Source organism: Ornithorhynchus anatinus, chromosome 4 (genome assembly GCF_004115215.2).
Source record: "Ornithorhynchus anatinus isolate Pmale09 chromosome 4, mOrnAna1.pri.v4, whole genome shotgun sequence".
Lineage (NCBI taxonomy): Eukaryota > Metazoa > Chordata > Mammalia > Monotremata > Ornithorhynchidae > Ornithorhynchus > Ornithorhynchus anatinus.
In genome coordinates, this window is record NC_041731.1 from 103,160,857 (window position 1) to 103,178,123 (window position 17,267).

At 43.4% G+C, this 17,267-nt stretch overlaps 1 protein-coding gene across 2 annotated transcripts in view; it reads left to right on the forward strand.

Annotated features, from left to right (window-relative positions):
- The first annotated feature begins 1,187 nt into the window (after positions 1 to 1,187).
- The window catches only part of SYDE2 (synapse defective Rho GTPase homolog 2), a 64,769-nt gene continuing 48,689 nt past the window's right edge, over positions 1,188 to 17,267 (forward strand). The window contains exons 1-2 of one of the 2 annotated variants that reach the window (XM_029063740.2): positions 1,188 to 1,371; positions 13,875 to 14,570. In XM_029063740.2, the coding sequence (XP_028919573.1) occupies positions 1,260 to 1,371; positions 13,875 to 14,570 (808 nt within the window). In that variant the 5' untranslated portion in view covers positions 1,188 to 1,259. The remainder of the gene's footprint in view (positions 1,372 to 13,874; positions 14,571 to 17,267) is intronic. The other variant, XM_007664651.3, reaches the window with a different exon arrangement.

Below are 17,267 nucleotides of genomic sequence, written 5' to 3' on the forward strand. Positions count from 1 at the left end.
CGCTTAGAACAGTGCTCTGCACATAGTAAGCACTTAACAAATACCAACATTGTTATTATTACACAGTAAGCGCTTAACAAATACCAACATTATTATTATTATATATATTAGGGGAAGCAGCCTGGCTCAGTGGAAAGAGCCCGGGCTTGAGAGTCAGAGGTCATGGGTTCGAATCCTGGCCCTGCCACTTGTCAGCTGGGTGACCGTGGGCAAGACACTTCACTTCTCTGGGCCTCAGTGACCTCATTTGGAAAATGGGGATGAAGACTGGGAGCCTCACGGGGGACAACCTGATTCCCCTGCATCTACCCCGGCGCTTAGAACAGTGCTCTGCACATAGTACGCGCTTCACAAATACCAACATTATTGTTGTTATTGGCTCCGCCCCCTCCAGTCCTCTAGGCCCCGCCCCTCCCGTCCCATTGCCCCCGCCCCGTCCCATTGGCTCCGCCCCTCCCCCTTCCTCTAGGCCCCTCCCCTCCCCTCCCATTGGCTCCGCCCCGTCCATTGGCTCCGCCCCGTCCAGTCCCATTGACCCCTCCCCTCCCATTGGCCCCGTCCCGTCCCATTGGCTCCGCCCCCTCCATTCCCATTGGCTCCGCCCCTCCCGTCCCATTGACCCCTCCCCTCCCATTGGCCCCTCCCGTCCCATTGGCCCCTCCCGTCCCATTGGCTCCGCCCTTCCCATTGGCTCCGCCCCCTTCGGTCCCATTGGCCCCCTTCGGTCCCATTGGCCCCGCCCACCCCTCCCATTGGCCCTGTCCTGCCCCATTGGCTCCGCCCCTCCCCCCTCTTCTAGGCCCCTCCCCTCCCATTGGCTCCGCCCCGTCCAGTCCCATTGACCCCTCCCCTCCCATTGGCCCCGTCCCGTCCCATTGGCTCCGCCCCCTCCATTCCCATTGGCCCCGTCCCGTCCCACTGGCTCCGCCCCTCCCGTCCCATTGGCCCCGTCCCGTCCCATTGGCTCCGCCCCCTCCATTCCCATTGGCCCCGTCCCGTCCCACTGGCTCCGCCCCCTCCCGTCCCCTTGGCCCCTCCCTTCCCATTGGCTCCGCCCCCTCCCTTCCCCTTGGCCCCGCCCTCCCCATTGGCTCCGCCCCCTCCTGCAGGCCCCGCCCCCCTGCCGTGCCCTTTTCCTCCCGTGCGAGTCCGGGTTCCCGCAGTCTGTTCCCGCTCCGGCTCCGGCTCCGGCTCCGGTTCCCCTTTCCCGGGCTTCCCCCCCGCGCCTACAAAGGAGGAGGGAGCGCGGAGCTCCGGGGATGAAGGGGCGGCTCGGCGGGCTCCGCCCTAAAACCCCCGGCCCCGGCCCCGGCCCGCTCCCCCTCCCGCTCCCCCCCCGGACCTTCCCGGCCCCCACCGCTGCGCTCACAGGTAATCAGCAGCATCATCAGCTTCTTTTTCTTTTTCTTCTTTTTCCTCTTCCTAGCGGCTAAGCGCTTCCTCTGTGCTAAACCCCGTTCTAAGCGCTGGGGGAGACACACGGGTCAAAAGGAGGTCCCCATCGTCCAGTTTGCACCCTCCCCTTTTCCAGATAATAATGTTGGTATTTGTTAAGCGCTTACTATGTGCCGAGCACTGTTCTAAGCGCTGGGGTAGACACAGGGGAATCAGGTTGTCCCCCGTGGGGCTCACAATCTTAATCCCCATTTTACAGATGAGGGAACTGAGGCACCGAGAAGTTAAGTGACTTGCCCGAAGTCACACAGCTGACAAGTGGCCGAGCGGGGATTCGAACCCATGACCTCTGACTCCAAAGCCTGTGCTCTTTCCAGATGAGCTCACTGAGGCCCACAGAAGTCAAGATGGTATTTGTTAAGCGCTTCCTCTGGGCCAAGCCCTGTTCTAAGCGCTGGGGGAGACACAAGGTCATCGGGAGGTCCCCATCGTCCAGTTCAATAATGTTGGTATTTGTTAAGCGCTTACTATGTGCCCAGCACTGTTCTAAGCGCTGGGGTGGACAGAGGGGAATCAGGTTGTCCCACGTGGGGCTCCCAGTCTTCATCCCCATTTGACAGATGAGGGAACTGAGGCCCAGAGAAGTGAAGTGACTTGCCCACAGTCCCACAGCCGACAAGTGGCAGAGCTGGGGATTCGAACTCAGGAGCCCTGACTCCAAAGCCCATGCTCTTTCCACAGTTTGCACCCTCCCCTTTTTCAGATGAGATCACCGAGGCCCACAGAAGTTAAGTTGCTATTTGTTAAGCGCTTATTCTGGGCCAAGCACTGCTCCAAGCGCTGGGGGAGACGCAGAGTCATCAGGAGGTCCCAGTCTTTCAGTCTTCACCCTCCCCTTTTCCAGCTGAGCTCACTGAGGCCCAGAAAAATTAAGTGAGTAGGGGTTAAGCGCTTACTCTGGGCCAAGCACTGTTCTAAGCGCTGGGGGAGACACAAGGTCATCAGGCGGTCCTAATCTTCCAGTCTTCACCCTCCCCTTTTCCAGATGAGGTCACTGAGGCCCCCAGAAGTCAAGATGGTATTTTTTTAAGCACTTACTCTATGCCAAAAAGCACTGTTCTAAGCGCTGGGGGAGACGCAGGGTCATCAGGAGGTCCCAGTCTTCCAGTTTTCACCCTCCCCTTTTCCAGCTGAGATCACTGAGGCCCACAGAAGTTGTTGGTATTTAAGTGCTTACTCTGTGCCAAGCCCTGTTCTAAGCGCTGGGGGAGACGTAAGGTCATCAAGAGGTCCCAATCTTCAAGTTTTCACCCTCCCCTTTTCCAGCTGAGCTCACTGAGGCCCAAAAAAGTTAAAGTTGGTATTTAAGTGCTTACTCTGTGCCAAGCACTGTTCTAAGCGTTGGGGTAGACACAAGGTCATCAGGCGGTCCTAATCTTCCAGTCTTCACCCACCCCTTTTCCAGATGAGGTCACTGAGGCCCAGAGAAGTCAAATGACCGGCCCCAGGTCACACAGCAGACAAGTGGTGGAGCCGGGATTCGAACCCACGACCTCTGACTCTCTCGCCGCTGAGCCACGCTGCTGCTCCAGGGGAGCCGGGGCCTGACTTTGGATTTCTTCCATTCCTTCCCCAACCCCTCTTCCCATTTTCTGGCAGGGGGGGCTGGCCAGGATTCCTCCTTTATCCCTGCGGGCCTTCCCACGAGGCTGACATGAAATATGTCAAAAAAGAAGTTTTTCCCGGGTGATCTTAAAAAACTTCTTAAGTTTACTTCTTAAGAAGTAAAAAAAAACTTCTTTTTTAAAAAAAAAAAATCTCCCCAAATTGACCCCTTTTGCTTTAATCCCCCATCTGGGCCTGGGGCCCTTCCTACTTTGTAGGTGGAGGGAGAAGGCGGGACTTGGAAGGGCTGGTGAAATTAAATTTAATCCCACATTGGGACCCTGCAACTTCTTTGGGAAAGGCTGGTGAAATATTGAATCCCACATTAGGATCCTGCAACTTCTTTTGGAAAGGGCTGGTGAAATTGTGTGGGATCCCACACTGGGATCCTGCAACTTCTTTTGGAAAGGGCTGGTGAAATTGAATTGAATCCCACACTGGGATCCTGCAACTTCTTTTGGAAGGGTTGGTGAATTGAATCCCGGATTGGGACCCTGCAACTTCTTTTGGAGAGGTTGGTTGAAAGTGAATCGAATCCCGGATTGGGATCCTGTAACTTCTTTTGGAAGGGTTAGTGAAATTGAAGCAGCGTGGCTCACTGGAAAGAGCACGGGCTTTGGAGTCAGAGGTCATGGGTTCGAACCCCGGCTCTACCACTTGTCAGCTGTGTGACTGTGGGCAAGTCACTTAACTTCTCTGTGCCTCAGTTCCCTCATCTGTAAAATGGGGATTAAGACTGTGAGCCCCACGTGGGACAACCTGATTCCCCTGTGTCTATCCCAGCGCTTAGAACAGTGCTCGGCACATAGTAAGCGCTTAACAAATACCAACATTATTAATTGAATCCCTCATTGGGACCCTGCAACTTCTTTTAGAAGGGCTGGTGAAATTGAATTGAATCCCAGATTGGGACTTTGCAACTTCTTTTGGAAGGGTTGGTGAAATGGCATTTAGTCCCACATTGGGATCTTGCGACTTCCTTTGGAAGGGTTGATGAATTTAATTCCACATTGGGACCTTGCAACTTCTTTTGGAAGAATAGGTGAAATTGAATTGAATCCCGGATTGGGATCCTGCAACTTCTTTTCCCTGCAACTCCTTTCCGCCCCCCCCCCCCCCCCCCCCCCTTGGCATGCACGTTTCCTCCAGTCAGAACGTATTTTCCGGATGAAAAAACAGGGATATTTTTCTTTTCCCTCCCCCCTCTCAGATTTGGCTTTCTGGGCAGTCAGAGATGATTCAAGTGACTGTATTTCAAATCCCGTTTTGGGGTAGGGATTCTCTCTATCTGTTGCCGAATTGTGCATTCCAAGCGCTTAGTACAGTGCTCTGCAAACGGTAAGCGCTCAATAATTGAATGAAATTGTACTTTCCAAGCGCTTAGGACAGTGCTCTGCACCCAGTAAGTGCTCCATAAATACGATCGAATGCATGAATGAATGAAGTCAGGTGAATAACATTTCACTGTTGTTGTAGAACAGTGCTTGGCACATAGTAAGCGCTTAACAAATACCATCATTTATTTTAGTAGACGATGATAAAAAGCAGCATATTTTATTTTTGTTTTTTTATATTGTATCTATTTTGAAGCCTGGGAAAAGGCCAAAACGTTTTGGTGCTGTAGCGTTTGTCAAAGTTAAACTCACTGTATTGTTCTTGGATTAAGAGTGAAATTTTGTTTTGCATAAAAGCAGCTGAGAGCAAACAAGTGGATAGGAGTTTGTTGATAGTAAACCACAAGAACCATTCATCCTCTTTCTTAAATGCTGAGATTTTTAGTATAAGTATGAAACTTTTTAGTATTGTTCTGATACCACTGATCACAGGTTTTTTGAGTTGCATTATTTCTGTGCTTTGTCGTGTAGTGCATGGAAAAAACTTACATGCCAGTGATATTTGAATGGTTCGAACAAACGAGATTTTTGAACCACGAAATGTAATAAATGCCAGTGATATTTGAATGGTTTGAACAAACTAGATTTTTGAACTTCGGAAATGTAATATTTTCTAGATATTTACACACATTTTGAACTGAATATATTGACTTTTGTTTTAATAAGTTTTTTTTGAGTAAATATAAAGTTAACTAGTTTAGAAAGCTATGCGACTTTGGGAAAGTCACTTCACTTCTTTGTGCCTCCCTTCCCTCATCTGGAAAATGGGGATGAAGACTGTGAACCCAGTGTGGGACAACCTGATGACCTTATAATAATAATAATAATAATGTTGGTATTTGTTAAGCGCTTACTATGTGCAGAGCACTGTTCTAAGCGCTGGGGTAGGTACAGGGTAATCAGGTTGGCCCACGTGAGGCTCACAGTTAATCCCCATTTTCCAGATGAGGTAACTGAGGCACGGAGAAGTGAAGTGACTTGCCCACAGTCACACAGCTGACAAGTGGCAGAGCCGGGAGCCGGGAGTCGAACCCATGACCTCTGACTCCGAAGCCCAGGCTTTTTCCACTGAGCCACGCTGCTTTAATACCCCCAGTGCTTAGAACAGTGCTTGGCACATAGTAAGTGCTTAACACATACCATCCTTATTACTGTTTATTACAAAAAGATACTGTGGGCAAATGTCTGGACAAAACTTCTAGGCACAGAGATGGTACGTACAGTGCTCTGCACACAGTAAGTGCTCCATAAATACTGTTGAATCTAAAGTGCATCATATTTCTAGAAAATATAATAGGAGTTCTGATTTATAACAAACCTACAAAATAAGGAATTCCTAGTAATGTGATTCCTTAATACCTGACTTACTTGAATTTTAAAGCCAATGTGGTGTATTATTAAATGCATCATGAAAATAGGGGTCCTTAAGCTCATTATGGGCAAGGAACCTATCTGCAAATTCTCTTGTACTCTCCCAAGCATTTAGAACAGTGCTCAGCACAGAGTTAAAGGCTCAATAAATACCATTGATTTTAGGAGAGAAAGCTTAAATGAAAGAGTTAACTTCCAATCATTCTCATAGCATAACACCGCTCCTTTCTAGCCCTTTAGTGGGCTTGATTCAAGTAAACTTCCAGAATTTCACCCTTTGTAGTATAAAATTTTTCAGACATTCTCTCTCCTATGAGGAGGCAAAATATTTACCTTTGGACAGCTCTTCATTTTCTTTTATGTATTCAAACAAGTTCTAAAACAGCCAATCCCTTTGAGATGTGGATTTGTTGAAATTTTACCAGCAAATAAGTTAGAGTTGCTTCCTGAATAAGCTGTAAGACTAAATTATAATATAAGTAGCATTGATCTTCTAAATGCATCTTGTTTCAGAAATCTAAAATGTCAGGTAATTTTAAAACCTCAAGATATTTTACTGCTCATACTGAAATTCAGCCCTTAGATAATAAGCACTTATTTATGTGCCTATCCTTTATTTATGTTAGTGTCTGTCTCCCCCCCGCCCCGGACTGTAAGCTCATTGTGGGCAGGGAATGTGTTGGTTATATTATTACACTGTACTCTCCCAAGCGCTTAGTAGAGTGCTCCGCACGCAGTAAGCGCTCAATAAATAAGATTGATAGAAAAGAGAAATGTAAAACACGAACCTGGAGAATCAATCACTTAAGTGTAAAATTTTAGATGTGACTTACATAGGATGATGATCAGAAAACCATGCATTGTATAAGAAAACAAAATGATCATGATAGGCAGAGAAGCCCTTGGGATTCTTTTAAGGATGAGTAATAGGAATTATATTTTAAGCGCTGAATACACAGGTGGAAATTAGACCTGGTCATTGTCCCTGGTTGGGGGGGAAGACTCAAAGTCTAAGAATATCTTGTGTTTATGCATACTTTACTCTGAGGGTCAGTCAAAATCAATGGCATTTATTGACCATTTGCGTGTTCAGAGCTCTGATCTTGAAATGTTTTTTGCACAGATAATTTGATTTTCCTGATATTCCAATGAGGGAGTTAGAGAGTTGCAGGTATTCTTTGGAAAAGGAAACTACTAATTCAGAGGAAAAGTTACTTATCTGCAAGTCGCCTAGGTAGGAGGGCCTGGAATCGATTGTAGTTCACTTTAAGATGACCTATACTATCTATTTGGGGGGGGGGGGGAGCAAGTATTTCACCTTTTAAAAAGTGAACTATTGATACCCACCACTTATGATTCTTCTCTCTTTCACTCACAGTTAGCATCAGACCTCAGTTCTGCTAATATGAGCAATTAAGATAAAACAGCATGCATGAGAACACGGCTTAGTGGAAAGAGCTCGGGCTCGGGAGTCAGAGGTTGTGGGTTCCAATCCTGGCTCCGCCGCTTGTCTGCTGTGTGACCTTGGGCAAGTCACTTAACTTCTCTGTGCCTCGGTTCCCTCATATGGAAAATGGGGATGAAGACTATGAGCCCCTTGTGGGACAACCTGGTTACCTTGTATCTACCCCAGTGCTTAGAACAGTGCTTGGCACATAGTGCTTAACAAATACCATCATTATTATCATTATTATTACTCTGAAAGCGTCATATCAGTTAATTCCTTTGTGTGGTTATCCACTAAAATATTTTAGGTTTTAGCAGCGGAATCCACATGGCAATTGAGGCCAGGTTATGCTAAGCATCACTGAAAAACTTTCGTGTTCCTACCCATGGTTTTATGCAGTAATGCATTTAGCAGACACGAGCCGGCCAATTAGTTCCTAATTGGGAAGATTATTTCAGAAAAATTTAAAGTTACTGCATAGAGAAGAAGATACTATCGTGTTTCTGCAAGCCTCAAGTTACTAAAGAATTCTGAACACATTTATCAGCTCTGCTACTTTGCCTTTACAAATAAGCAGTAAATTGCTTTATTCAGAGGCAATATGCAATTTTTTTTTCCTGCTCTGGACCCCGGAGTCCAGATATGTTTGTGCTGGGAATTTGAGACTAAAATATTTTTTAGGACTCTGTTTTAAAGTGCCTGGATATGCCTGAACTCATGGCAAGCCTATATTTCCTAGCCCTCCCCAGGCTTCATTTCCAGCCCTGCTGCTTCACTGCCAACCCTGCATAGCCTAGGGGAAAGACCACGGGCCTGGGAGTCATAGGACTTGGGTTCTAATCCTGCCTCCACTACTTGCCTGCTGTGTAACCTTGGTCAAGTCACTTAACTTCTTCGTACCTCAGTTTCTTCATCTACAACTCTGTCGATCAGTGTGGTATTTGTCCAGCACCTATGTACAACAATTAGCAGGCACATTCCCTTCCCGTAACAAGCATGTAATATGTAAAATGAAGATGCAATAATACTCCCTCTTATATACACATAGGTCAGGGATTGGGTCCAACCTGATTATCTCGTATCTACCCCAGTGCTTAGTACAGTGCTTGGCACATAGTAAGCGCTTAACGAGTGCCATAATCATCATCGTCATCACCTTATCCTCTCTGTATCAATTTCTTTCTTAGATTCAATTTCAATCTTGGATATCTTTCCTGGGATGACCACCAGTTTCCACACCCCTAAGATGTGACTTTCACCTTTACTTCAAGAAAATAATAGTATGTGTTGAGGGCTTACTAGGTTTCAAGTATTGCTCTAAGCGCTGGGGTGGATACAAGCTAATCAGGTCGGACGCGGTCCTTGTCCCACACGGGGCTCCCACTCTTAATCCCCATTTTACAGATGAGGTAACTGAGGCACAGGGAAGTGAAGTCACCTGCCTAAGGTCACATTGCAGGCAAGTGGTGGAGCCGGGATGGGAAAACGTGAACATTCTCTACAAAAGTAGCGTTAAAGGACAGTCGCGTTTAATGGAAGGAGTTTTCTGGACTGAAAACTCGTCAGCTCTGATTATAAGTCCATCTCTGCGACCGACTATGACAACTCTGTCATAGTTTCCCCTCTAGACTCCAAGTTCGTTGTAGATGGGGATTGTGTCTATTATGTTGTTGTGTTGTACTCTGCCAAGTGCTTAGTACAAAGCTCTGCAGGCAGTAAGCCTTCAGTGAGTACCATTGATTGATTTAGGGTAAGTGTTCAAATAGGCGTAAAGACAAGCAGTTGAGCAAAGCTAGTATGGAAAATAATTGCCATACAAGTTGAAATGTCAGAATGATAAAACAATGTAGCCTGAAACTGTATGTTCTGCCCATCAGCTATTGTTAGCAACTTCTATTTTGCATCCACTGTAGGCTGAGATGGGTTTTTTTAAAATGGCATTTGTTAAGCTCTCACTCAGGTAACATAGTAAACACCGGTGTAGACATAGGTTTCTCAGGTTGGAAATAGAATTCACAGCTTTAATCCCCTTATTACTAGTGAGGTAGCTGAGGCCCAGAGAAGTGAAGTGACTTACCCAAGGTCACACAGCAGATAAGTGGGATTAGAACCCAGTTTCTCTAACTCCCAGACCCTTGCTCTATCCACTAGACCATGCTGCTTCTCCCAGTGCATATAAAGTAACGCTTGGCTTTTAAGGAAATTTATGAAAGCCTTTAATGGTGGTGCCTTGAGTAGGCAGGAAAAAACAACAGATATTAATTAGTATGAGAGTAGATTTAAATAAAGATAAATGAAAGTATGAATGGTTTCAATTGTCAGCATCATAAATGCCAAAATCTAAGTTCAAGAGGTAAATTGACTATCCACTAATGTATTTTTTTTTCCAAGTTTCACAAACTTTACATAATTTCTCTAGTTGTAAAACAGAGCGTTCTATTAATACCTAGTACTGTTCTATTTCCAATAAAAAGGCTACATTTCCCTTCCCCCTTCAAAAAATTTCACCGTTGTGTTGAAAATTATGAACTAGGCTTCACGTGGTTTAATGTTTAGCAACAGCAAATCCTCTAGATTTATTGCAAAACAATGCTTCTTCAGAAAACATAATTGTTAAGATAGTTAACTAGTACTTAGAATACTTTTGCTCAGCAAAGAACTTTAATTGCTGCTTCTATGCATTCTTTCACAGGTAGTCAAAGGAATTAAAATGACTTTAATTAGGACTCTGTTAATTATACTGAAGGAGCTTGATGTATGACTGCAGCAAGATAAATACATTTACGTAGCAAATGTATAGGTAAAATTCACTCTTGTCTTTTTTCCCCCCATCAGGGTGTGAAGTTGGCATATATGTAGACTGAATTCCAAGAGAAATCTTAAATTTGCATTAATGTTGAAGGAACAAAAAATCAGAGGAGGAGAGCATATAGATGAGCAAAGAACTATCAATGTGACTTGTACTCTACATCTTGAAAATTTTAAGTAACTGGGAAAAATCACATACCTTAAATGATTAATATATAACTGCAACCAGAATCTCTTTGATTCACTTGACTGCTGAAATATCTTCCACAGTCTATAACATGCTTTAAAATAATTCTTTAAAGACTTTGAGCCATGTCAGTATTTATAGATTATTTTAAAAGTGAGTGGTGTAATGTTTGAAAAGATTGTTGAGGTGAAATAAAGTATTTCCCTGCAGGTGGTAAAATAAACCTTTGAGTATTACGTCCTGATTTTATTTTTGTAGAAGTGAAAAGACAAGAGACAAGCTTTTGTAGCCTGCAGTCATTAAAAATAGTTGCACCATGTGTTCTCACAAGATGTAATTATTTCTTTTAATATTTCACGTGCATTAAATACTTTATCAATAGAAGTATCAACTTGCTTAAATATGAGGCGGTAGCAGCTCAATTTTACTCCGTACATTTCTGTGGAATGTAGTGCAAGTAGAAGCGTGCCTGGCATATCATTTACAATGTTGTCAAAGCCTCTGTTAGGACTTTAAATAACGTGTCTAGCCAAATAAAATTTTGTTTGTGAGAGACTTTCTAGAAAATGTAAAGTGAGGGGTGGACTATAGCTGTCAGAAAGTACACAATTTTCTAATCCTCACCTTTCGTTTAAAGCATCTAAAGAGCCTAGGCATTCTCCTTTTTTGCGGGTATGCAAGTCTATTGAAGATTACAGGAGTTCTGAGATATGAGACGGGGCCTAAGGTGCAAGTGTGTTTTCTGAAGGGATGAAGACACCAAAAACCACAAGACTAAACCGTGGTTTATGTTTCAATCTCAGGTTTAGAGTTTGGTTGACTGTTTCAAAGCAGTCTGAGCTTTGCTGAAAAGGCCTAAATCTCAAGGCGGGAGGGAGAAAGAAAACGACCAGTGGGTGTGATGGTTGCTCAGTCTCAGGTCAATCAATAAATTGTATTTATTGAGCGCTTACTGTGTGCACAGCACCGTATTAAGCGCTTGGGAGAGTACAGTATAACGGAGTTGGTAGACGCGTTCCCTGCCCACAATGAGCTTAAAGTCTTAGAGTTTGCAGTGTACAGTTTGACTTTGCAGACTCGTAGTATCAATATTCAATCAATCAATTGTATTTATTGAGGGCTTACTTTGTGCAGAGCACTGTACTAAACACACTACAATATCACAGAGTCAGTAGATACATCGCCTGCCCACATTGAGCTTTAAAACTGCTTTTGGATTTGAGTTTTTTGAATTGGACTCAGTGGTGATATGTGTGATAAGGAATAAAGAGAGGGGAACCAAAAGTTTCATGTTTACCTTTTGTGGGGGACTCTTCTTCATGGATGAGATTTTAGTGAAAATTTGGGTTAGTTGATTTTGTGGTATATAGGAGAATTTAAGTAATTGAAATGCAGATTTGCTAATCTTTGCTACTATTCCATTCACTGCACAAGTGTCGGTTCCTTTAATTCTTCATTTAGTGATACCAAAGAAATAGACTTCCATTAAAAGTAAAATGCAAGTAAATTAGTATTAATACGGCTATATTTTATTCCATTGACACTTTGTTATTAAAGTTTAGCCTATGCAAAAGAATACTTCCTTCAACTTCTTGTAAATTGTGGCGATAAATTGTAAAAATACGTAAGTGAAATATAGTGGTCGAGTCACTTGTTTTTATAAGTATGTATTTTGCATGGAGGGTTATTCTAGAATTAAGAGGTGCTATTGAGGGAATTAGGGGACATTCTTCCATCAACACAGATCTGGCCTGAACACTGTCTCGAGAAACAGTAATAATAATAATTATTTATTATGGTATTTATTAACGCTTAGGGGTAGATACAAGTAAATGAATTTTGTTAATTAATTGTACATCGCCTTGATTTTATTTAGTTGCCATTGTTTTTACTAGATGTTCTTCCCCTTGACTCTATTTATTGCCATTGTTCTTGTCTGTCTGTCTCCCCCGATTAGACTGTAAGCCCGTCAAACGGCAGGGACCGTCTCTATCTGTTGCCGACTTGTTCATTCCAAGCGCTTGGTACAGTGCTCTGCACATAGTAAGCACTCAATAAATACTATTGAATGAATAAATGGGACTCCCTGTCCCACTTAGGGCTCACACCCTCGATCCCCAATTTACAGATGAGGTAACTGAGACACAGAGAAGTGAAGTGACTTGCTTAAGTTCACACAGCAGTCAGGTGGTGGAATCAGGATTAGAACCCATGACCTTCTGACTCCCAGGCCCGTGTTCAGTCCACTAGGTCATGCTGATTCAAAGCACAGTAGTGTGCCTTGCATCAGTCAAGGCTTAACTCATTCATTCAATCACTCATATTTACTGAGCCCTTTCTGTGGGCAGAACACTGTACTAAGTGCTTGGGAGAGACGTTACAACAGTAAACAGACACATTAAGTACAATAGCCCAAGTTTTTCTTAACGGGAGGATCTCAAAGAACCTCACATTATAGAAAACCTGGACTCCTAAACTCTGTGTTGTAGGAAAATGGACCGAACTCAGTTTTTCTTTAGGAAATCTACAGCTATACCTCACCTGTAAAATGGGGATTAAATCCCCCTCCCTCTCATTTGGAACGCGAGTCCCATGCGCAACAGGGACTGTGTCCAACCTGATTACCTCGTATCTACCCCAGTGTTTAGAACAGTGCTTAGCAAAGATCGTAATTACTATCCACCTAGGAAACTGCAGTAAACTGTGTTGATTAATAAATCAATAACAAATATTGAGTTTTGTTAACAATTTTTAATAACTTTTTGGGGGACAGTAATTTGCAAGTTTTAAATTAACAATCTACTTCTCTTTTTAAAGAAACTTTTAAAGACCGTTTGTGTGTGTTTTCCAAATTAACCGGAGCCGCTTTCAGTCCCACAGGTTTTCTGATTTAAAAGTGCAAATTGACTGTTCACTAGATCTTTTAAAACAAGAGTATATTGTCCTCTGGTTTTTGTTCTGGAGAGTAAGTACATTATAATGGTTTTTAAGCACAGGATCAGGCATGGGATTTTCAGAACTCTACTTGTAGAATATTGTTCTGACGGACAAATTTTCTGGCCAGTAAATGAGCCGAAAAGTAATGAACAGGGCACGGATATTGGGCTGCAATTCGAATGGGGAAAAAAATACATTTTTTTCAGAAAAGTGCGTAGCTGTAAATCATTTTGTATTTTCTGAAATGATTAGAAATTCTTGGTGTCTGTCAAGAAGGATAATATTGTACTGATCTGCACAAATAAAGTTTACTTTAAGTTACACATTAAACAGGTTGTAGCTGGTGTAAAAATAAAAGCTGATTTAGTACAAGGTGATTTTTATAAAGACAATCACAGAGAATGGGCGAATCTTTTCAGCATTGCATCATGAGTACCACAGTAATTCTCTGAATTTTCCAATTTCTAAATAATAGAACCAGAGTTGGAAGGAAACTCTAAAAGTTATTTGGCTTAGTTCAAGTCCTCTAGCCGGGTATGCTCATAAATATTTTGTTTCACAATGAGTTTAGAAAAAAAAATGGCTCCTTTAAGAGCAGGCTCAAAGTCAACATGATTGAGTGCCTCTTGACTGAATCCTGAAGTAATATTCCGTCTTTTTTTTATAATAGACTTAATTGAAAATGTTTACATGTCTTCAATGAAGAAAAGAGAATTTAAAGGCCTTAAGGACAATGAACTCTTTGAATCCAGGCCGAATAACAGCATCACTGTTTCCAAGAAACGTAACTGGTTACATCAGTGTACGCTAAAGATTCCTAATCTGAAAGAAGAAAATATTTCTATGAAATCTCAAGAGCTCTCTCAAGTGCCTAAATCTCCTACTCCTTTACCTGAACCTCGAATACCACACGCCTCTCCTAGATCACCTGGAGAACACTTTATTTACACAATTCACAGCGCTCCAAGCCCTTTATTATCCAAGGATTGTTCTTCAGACTTCGGCGAGGAAAATGACGCAGATGACGAAGGTGAAATATGGTACAACCCCATTCCTGAAGATGACGAGCCTCTCCTCCCTACTGTTCCTTGTTTTGCTGAGATGAACTCGATTAATTTGGACCCCCCAGCGAATGGCCTGAAAGTGTTGTCTGGGAATGACTTAATTAAATCAGTCAGGCACCCTGAAGGCCTCCCGTGCTCTTCAGAGTATGCTGGAGACAGTCAGACTGCACAATCCAGTGAAATTAATCAAGTAGATTCCATACATTCCACAGAGTTTATGCAGCTGCACAAGCAAAGATTTGGGAGCAGGAGTCAGAGTGGACTGAGAATAGATGAGAACCCCTCATTTAAATCTGCTCCAGGTAAGATGGGGACAAATGGCTCTTTTCTTTTCTCTTTTATTGCCCACCTCTGTCTCCCTCCTTCTTTGAACAAGGCGTCTTTAGCAGAGCAGATAACACGTTCCTCATTATTGTTTTTTCTTTGCCCACATTGAATATAAACACAGAAATGTGGCAAGTGTGGGTATGGTTTGGATTTTTTTCTTTGCGTAAATCATCCTACTTCTCCTAAGACCCTGAAAAATTAGCCTGACCGAAAGCTAGGAGAGTGAGTGGCTGAAAGAATCTTAATCTCTCCAGATGAGTCAGTCAATAAGCGGTATTTATTGAGCACTTACTGTGTGCAGAGAACTGTACTAAGTGCTTGGGCAGGTACAGTACATCAGAATTGGTAGACAACGAGCTTACAGTCTAAAGGGGGAGTCAGATATTCACATAAAAAAATACTAAGCGCTGTATCACACTGCCAACTCTAGTGCTTACAGACTTAATTTACAATCTCCTTAGCACTGATGTTATATGTCCACTCAGTTTATTTACTTTGATCACTTGCTGAAAACATTTTTATTTTTGTCTGCTCCTTTAGAAATCAAGCCCCTTATTGGCGGGGAGCATATCCCTTGTTTGTTCTGTAGTTCCCAACCACCTGCTTCCCTAGAGCTCCTCAAAGAGCTTATAATATCATCATCATCAATGCTGTTTATTGAGCGCTTACTATGTTCAGAACACTGTATTAAGTGGTTGGGAGAGTACAGTCCAACAGAGTTGGTAGACACATTCCCTGCCCACAGTGAGCTTAGTGACACATTCCCTGCCCACAGGGGAGATGGAAATCAATATAATTTAAAAGATGCATACCTAAGTGCTGCAGGCCGGGTTGAAGGAGACCACATGGGGCTCACAGTCTTAATCCTCATTTTACAGGTGAGATAACTGAGACCCAGAGAAGTGAAGTGACTTGCCCAAGGTCACACAGCAGACAAGTGGCGGAGCCAGGATTAGAACCCATGTCCTCTGACTCCCAAACCCGGGCTCTTGCCGCTGAGCCATGCTGCTTCTCAGTGGAAAGAACACAGGCCTGGGAGTCAGGGGGACCGGGTTCTAACCTCAGCTCTGCTATTTGCTTGCTGAGTGACCTTAGGCAAGTCACTTCAATCATTCATTAATTTGATCGTATTTATTGAGCCCATACCATGAGCAAAGCACTGTAGTAAGCCCTTGGGAAAATACAATACAACAAGATTAGATTCACTTACATTCACTTAGAATCTATGCACCTCAGTTTCCTCATCTATTACATGGGGCTTAAATTCCTGTACTCCCTCCACCCTTGACCTTGAGCTCCATGTGGGACAGACACTGTGCCCGACCTGATTATCTTGTACCTACCCCAGTGCTCAGTACAGTGCTTGGTATATAGTGAGCGCTTAACAACCATAATATTTTTATATTTACTATTGTATTTACTATTATTGAAACCGATGTCGTGGTTTGAAGAGTCATGGCCTAGTGGATAAAGCATGGGCCTAGGAGTCAGAAGGACTTGAGTTCTAATCTGGATTACTCCACTTGTCTGCGGTGTGACCTTGGGCAAGTCACTTCATTTCTCTGGGCCTCAGTTACCTCATCTGCAGAATGGGGATTAGGACTTTGTACAAGTCTGTTATCCCAAGCACTTAGTTCTTGACACGTAGTGAGTGCTTAAAAAAAACACCCTCTCCTCCCTCCTATTTAGACCGTGACCCCCATGTGGAAGAGAGATTGTGTCCACTGTGATTACCTTGCATCCACCTCAGCGCTTAGAACAGTGCTGATGCATAATAAGCGCTTAATAGATACTATCATTAACAAATACTATCCTCTCTGACTCCTCTGGCTGCCACTTTTGAGGCTGCTATCACTAATGCTGCATCTATAAAAGGGTTATTCAATACTGAGGATAATAATAATAATTATGGAATTTAAGTGTTTACTGGGTGCCCAGAACTTTTCTAAGCACTGGGGTAAATACAAGGTAATCAGATTGTCCCACGTGGGGCTCACAGTCTCAATCCCCATTTGACAGATGAGGTAATTGAGGCATACAGAAGTTAGTGACTTTCCCAAGTTCACAGAGCAGACAAGTGGCAGAACCGGGATTAGAACCCACCACCTCTGGCTCCCAAGCCCGTGGTCTTGCCACTGGGCCATGCTGCTCCCGGCGTAGTGGATAGAGCCTGGGCATAGCAGACGGAAGGACCTGGGTTCTAATCCCCGCTCCGCCACTTGTCTGCTGTGTGACCTTGGGTAAGTCACTTCTGCTCTGTGCTTTATTACATCATCCATAAAATGGGGATTAAGCTTGTGAGCCTGATGTAGGTCAGGAACTCTGTCCAACCCAATTTGCTTGTATTCTCCCCCAGCACTTAGTTCAGTGCTTGGCACATAGTAAGTGCTTAACAAATACCCCAGTCATCATTATCATTCTTGTTGCTGCACCTTCACTGCCACCTTGTCCCTTATTTAACAGGACCTACAAAATAACCATTTTTCAAAAGCTTTAAGTGGTTTGTTGTACCCAGGGTAGATGAGAAGTGATCTTTTTTTCAACTAGCACATTGGATTTCTCAAAATTTAATATTTACTTTATTAAAAAAGACAAACTTAAAGGTAGTTTAAAGACATGTGAGATCTCAAAAATGTAATGGAGATTATAACTTGAAATGATGTATTATTTAA